This window comes from Hypomesus nipponensis, chromosome 24 (assembly GCF_054491055.1).
Source record: "Hypomesus nipponensis isolate SF chromosome 24, ASM5449105v1, whole genome shotgun sequence".
In the NCBI taxonomy this organism is placed as follows: domain Eukaryota; kingdom Metazoa; phylum Chordata; class Actinopteri; order Osmeriformes; family Osmeridae; genus Hypomesus; species Hypomesus nipponensis.
The window spans coordinates 9,444,690-9,450,000 of record NC_140384.1 but is presented as its reverse complement, the minus strand read 5'-3'; the positions used below and the strand labels follow the sequence as shown (position 1 = coordinate 9,450,000).

The following is a 5,311-nucleotide window of genomic DNA, read 5'->3' as shown; positions in this document are numbered from 1 at the left end:
CTGCTGAGTGTGTGTGTGTGTACCTGCTGAGTGTGTGTGTCTCCCTCTCGCCCCGCACCACGGCAGTGTACTTGTCTTCCTCGGTGCGCTCGTCGTTCTCCAGGGCGACGCGGGCCTTGTAGGTGGAGCTGGCCTCGATCTCCTCAGCCAGCTGGGCCGCCCGGGCCTCACGCTTCAGGAACTCCTCCGAGTTATCCCTCTCCAGGGGCACCCTGGGATACCAGCAGGGAGGGGGGGGGGGGGTGAGAGACAGAGAGAGAGAGAAACATACCACATAGAGACAAGGAGACAGAGAGAGAGGGAGATATGGAGAGGGAGATAGCGAGAGGGAAAGATCTATAGAGGGAAAGATCTATAGAGGGAGAGATGAGAAGAGAGATGTATATATAGAAAGAGGGAGAGAGATACAGAAAGGGAGAGATACAAAGACAGAGATACATAGAAAGACAGAGATACAAAGAGCAGGGCAGGTCTTACGTGTATGTGGAGAGGCTGCTGTCGTATGTCGACTTGACGCCGTACTGCTCCTCATTGTACTTGAACATGTCGTTGGGGTCCCAACCGTTAGACTGGAGGAACACAGAGAGGGTGAGAAGAGTGAGTGAGTGTGTGTGTGTGTGTGTGTGTGTGTGTAGTGTGTGCGTGTAGTGTGTGTGTCTCGTCCCTACCACGTCTGTGTCCAGAGACTCCAGGCTGTCAGAGGCATGCGTCTCTCCTCCATCCCATGGTTCTAGGTCCTTCTCCTTGTGCTCCCCGTTAATCCTACTGCTCACCGCAGAGTCTGTGAAATTGTCTGGGACACACACGCACCCACGGTCATTTCAGGACGCTATCAAAGATCCCTACTGAAGTACAAATGTATCACGTCTATGTGGTCAAGACATGAAGGGATATTTCCTTCAAAATATATACCCAGCATTATCATTGTGTGTGTGTTTGTGTGTGTAACAAAAGCTTTAACAGAGCACATATTACCTGTGTCTGAGGAGACTACAGCAGATACATGGAACAGGATGGGAGGGAGAGAAAGAGAGAAGTGTCAAACTATCACTTAGGTGTGGTTGTCAGGGGTAACACCAATCCTCCTCCTGCCAGTCCAGAGTCCCCCCCCCACTTCCTGCCCCCCTCCCTTTCTGCCACTGCAGAATCACTTTGTTACAATCAGACAGTTTTCTTTAGGACACAGCAGAGAGGACGAAGCACGCACACACACACACCCACACGCACACACACACACGCACGCACGCACACACACTAACACGCGCGTACACGCTCATGGCTACAGCGAGAGAATGTAAAGTTGATTCATACAGGGTTTATAGACTCGCCCTGCAGTGTCTGGCTGGGAGACCTCTGGACCAATCAATACCTTGCGTTATTGCTCACTGGTTGGCCAATCAGAGCAGAGCACACACAATTTACTTCCTGGTGCTCAGGCGTGACTACAACACACAAGCACAGAGATCAATACTCGGGACAGGGGCCACATGTATATTTACATTCCACTCTGCCTCTGGGGAGACACTGCTAGTGTGGATTGCATGAGGGCGTGTTGTGTGTGGGTAGGAAGTATTGAAGCGTGTGTACGTAAGCATGTGCGCGTGTGACAGTGCACGCATGTGTCAGCTGGTACACGTCCCCAGTGCACGGTACCTTTTTTAGCAAAGTGGGGATCCACGTCTTTGAAGGTGACCACCACCACGTCGGAGGCCTTGAAGATGATGCTCTCCACTATGTCCTCCTTACGAGGACCCACGCCAGGCTCTGGACTCTTCCTGTGGGCAGCGTCCAGCACCAGGTCACACTGGGGGAGGGAGCGAGGGACGGGAGGTCAGGGGGGAGAGAGAGAGAGACAGACAGACAGACAGACAGACAGACAGACAGACAGACAGACAGACACAGACAGAGAGAGACAGACAAACTCAGACAGAGAGAGAGACAGAGAGAGACAGACAGACAGACAGACAGACAGACAGACAGACAGACAGACAGACAGACAGACAGACAGACAGAGAGAGAGAGAGAGAGAGAGAGAGACCACCAGCGTGGTATCAGAGGGGCCTCCTCTCACCTCCGGCCCGTACGTCTTGAACACTCCGTCGTAAACGCCCCCGTTCTTCACCCTGAGCTCACACTTGGTGCCCTGGAGAAGAAACAAGAGGCACAACATCAGCTCAGCCCAGCGCCCCCGGCAACACCACACACCTCTCACACGCCAGCCTGGAGCCCTCAGGAAACATCTGCTGCTCTCGTGAACGCGGTCACCAATCGCCTCCTGTTTCTCCACCCAGACGCCTGGTGGCTGACCGGGCTGTCTGGCTCTGCTGGAGGTGGATTGGAGCTGTTCTCCCCGGATGAGCTTCGCAACGTGAGAAGTGAAGAGATGGATGGGATCACTAGTTACTGTGTAAAAGCCCGCACCACTTCGCACCCCTCCGCAGAGCATCTACACCCAGCTATCTAGCTCTGCGACCCCCCACGCCACTCCTGACCAGACAGTCAGCCCATCCTCAACTCCCTCTGGGGCCTGGCCGTCCAGATCACTGCCTAGTAAAGAAGCGCAGGGATGCAGCTTCATCGTCTGGCCTGCTACAGCATGTGCTGAAGAGCCAGGAGGTTTATCAGGACATGGTGTGGGTAAAACCATCTTTAAGAGACATGGGGGGGGGGATGGGACGTACCACCACTGATGTCAGGACATGGACCATCCTCATGTTTGCATAAACACCATTATAAACAACCTGAAAGAGAGGACAACAGAACAAGAGCATGACATCACTTCTGACTGGGCCCCCAAACGACATTGTGACATCACTTCTGACTGGGCCCCCAAACGACATTGTGACATCACTTCTGACTGGGCCCCCAAACGACATTGTGACATCACTTCTGACTGGGCCCCCAAACGACATCGTACCAGTGTGAATTACGCACAAATACTGGACAATCCTACATAACCGTGTTTAGGCAGCCAATCTGTACTTTCCATATGCACTCGCTGTACTTTCAATGTGCATTGTGAGTACGTCTTTCTTTGGATAAAAGCGTAGATGAATTAAAATGAGAATTGCACCGGAGACCACTGCAACAGGCTAGAGTTAAGAGGTGTGGACTAAACAGCCAATCTCAAACTTGTGTTTATAAACGACGACATGTTTACTTACCGGTGTGGCATTGTGTCTTCCCCTGAAAACAGGAAAAAAAAGACAACTGTCATCATCATCTTCCAGGTGTCATAACTCAATTTCCCCGCAGGTAGTCTTCTTAATAATGAAACAAAAGTGAAAGACCAAAGTCTTTGTTCTTTAATACATACAGGTCTGGTTCTGCTTTATACATTAAGTGACTACAGAGGCCCACATTATCAGCCTGTGTCTGAGTCAGAAAAAGGTACTGTCTGGGAAAGCCTAGCTCCCTATCTTTGATGTTTTTGTTCAACTCAATTTCAGTGGTGTAATTATGAATGCTGTAAACGAGTTAAAGCAAGCAAGTTGGTCTGGATGACACACACACACAGGCACGTGCACAGAGGGAGGCAGGCAACGCCCACTTTTCCCCCTCACGATCGGCCCCTTTCAGAATGAGCAATATTTTAGACTGACAAACAAGGTGTGAGCAGAGGACCACAGTTTTCATTTTGATTGATTACCAAAGTAAAATATAGCCAATAGGGCTTATAAGGCTAAATCAGGTCATCCAGGGATGGCATAGACGTAGTTGTCATATGAGTGTGGTGTCATTCAATGTACTCATTTACCGTGGTATACCCCTAGTGGGAACCAACCCACACAACAGAACACAGTGTCCACGAGCTCATTTAAAAAGCAGATTTAGAAAGTAAGGATTCTGATTTACGCCTCACGTCAGAAGATCTAACTTATCAACAGACGGTTTGTATACAAATGTCATGTTTCAAGGACACAAATTTACACAAGCCGTTACGAGTCTCAAGGTTGACAGCAGTCCGAATTAAATGCCCATACACCCCCCCCCCTCCCCGCCCCTTTTCGCTTGCACGCACCGGTGACATTTTCTTTCAACCTGGCATTTTCAAGCATTTAGAATATTCCTACTGTGTGTCCAAGACAAATATGACATGTCGAACAAGGCCTTGTCTTATTAGATAAAATGCTTTACACAAGACACGGTGAAAAAAATACAATCAGGCGTAGACACAATTAGCAGGCAGGCAAAAGGCTTAAATTGCACCGATGCAATGATGTGGATTGAGTAATCATTGAATACAAGGAGCATAAATGCCACTTAGATAACGTTGGGTGGTTAAGTGTAAAATGCATGCGTCAACCTACTATGTGCATCAACCGTGTGACAGCTAACGTCGTATTATCTGCATGTCTAACTGACGTTCCCTGTTAAAACATCCAGTGTCTTTTGCCAGACAGATTCTCGTGACTCGTTATCCTTGGTTACAATTTAACAGTCGGATTACACTGTCGCAGGAGATTTTAAAACTATGCATCTATCTCATGGATAAAGGGTTACGTTGAGTCGTTGTTCTACATCCGCAGCCAGGCCTCAGAAATAATACCCGCTAGCTTGCTAGTAGCAAGGCTAACTAGAAGCTAACTTGACCAGCACCACGTCGCCAGGCCGCTTAATAAATGTGTTCAAGGAAAGGAGATATATTTTGATTTCGATAAAAAGAGATGACGAGTGCTGAAACTATAATAGGGGTTGGGTCATGTTAATCTAAGACTGTCAACTCCGAACCTACGCACATTTTGCCGTAAATTTGTCGTCTTTTCAGCTGTCACTGACCTGCCCAAATTCTGTCGTCCACCGCTTCCACCAGCACCAGAGGCAGCGGCACTGCTGCCACCGCCGGGTTTGCGAATACCACCGGCCTGCTTCATTGACATGGTGATCCCATAAAAGACAACGTTTGACGTGTATTTCTAAAGTTCCAAAATGATTGTATCAGCCGAAGAGATGATGAATATGCGGTATTCAATGATGACGAAATCAAACAATGATTAGCAAGCTAGCTAATGTCAACTTGCTCTGCGATTCGCAGTTGTGGTCCAATGTTATGAGAGCTGGCTCTAGCTGGCTAAGCTAGCAATAGCAGCCAGCTAAAGGCAACTATAAAGCCTGGTATCTGTGTAACAAAACAGAAAAAAACTACAATAAAAACTATAATGTAACAAAGATTACTCTTTGGTGTCAACTGTTTGAATAACACCTCTTGTCAACTTCTCTTTAGATCGTAAAAATGAATTAAATTTATCTCAAGATTAGATTTTCAGCTACCTCGGATTCCTTCCGTTGCTAGCTAACTGCGAAAAGACCA

At 48.4% G+C, this 5,311-nt stretch overlaps 1 protein-coding gene across 7 annotated transcripts in view; it reads right to left on the bottom strand.

Moving 5' to 3' along the window:
• The window catches only part of atxn2 (ataxin 2), a 14,608-nt gene extending 9,297 nt beyond the window's left edge, over positions 1 to 5,311 (bottom strand). For 6 of the 7 annotated variants that reach the window (XM_084690544.1, XM_084690545.1, XM_084690547.1 and 3 more), the window contains exons 1-9: positions 4,780 to 5,311; positions 3,165 to 3,186; positions 2,682 to 2,741; positions 2,072 to 2,143; positions 1,654 to 1,804; positions 976 to 990; positions 669 to 793; positions 478 to 569; positions 24 to 212 (exon numbers count right to left, since the gene is read on the bottom strand). In XM_084690544.1, the coding sequence (XP_084546670.1) occupies positions 24 to 212; positions 478 to 569; positions 669 to 793; positions 976 to 990; positions 1,654 to 1,804; positions 2,072 to 2,143; positions 2,682 to 2,741; positions 3,165 to 3,186; positions 4,780 to 4,880 (827 nt within the window). In that variant the 5' untranslated portion in view covers positions 4,881 to 5,311. The remainder of the gene's footprint in view (positions 1 to 23; positions 213 to 477; positions 570 to 668; positions 794 to 975; positions 991 to 1,653; positions 1,805 to 2,071; positions 2,144 to 2,681; positions 2,742 to 3,164; positions 3,187 to 4,779) is intronic. The other variant, XM_084690549.1, reaches the window with a different exon arrangement.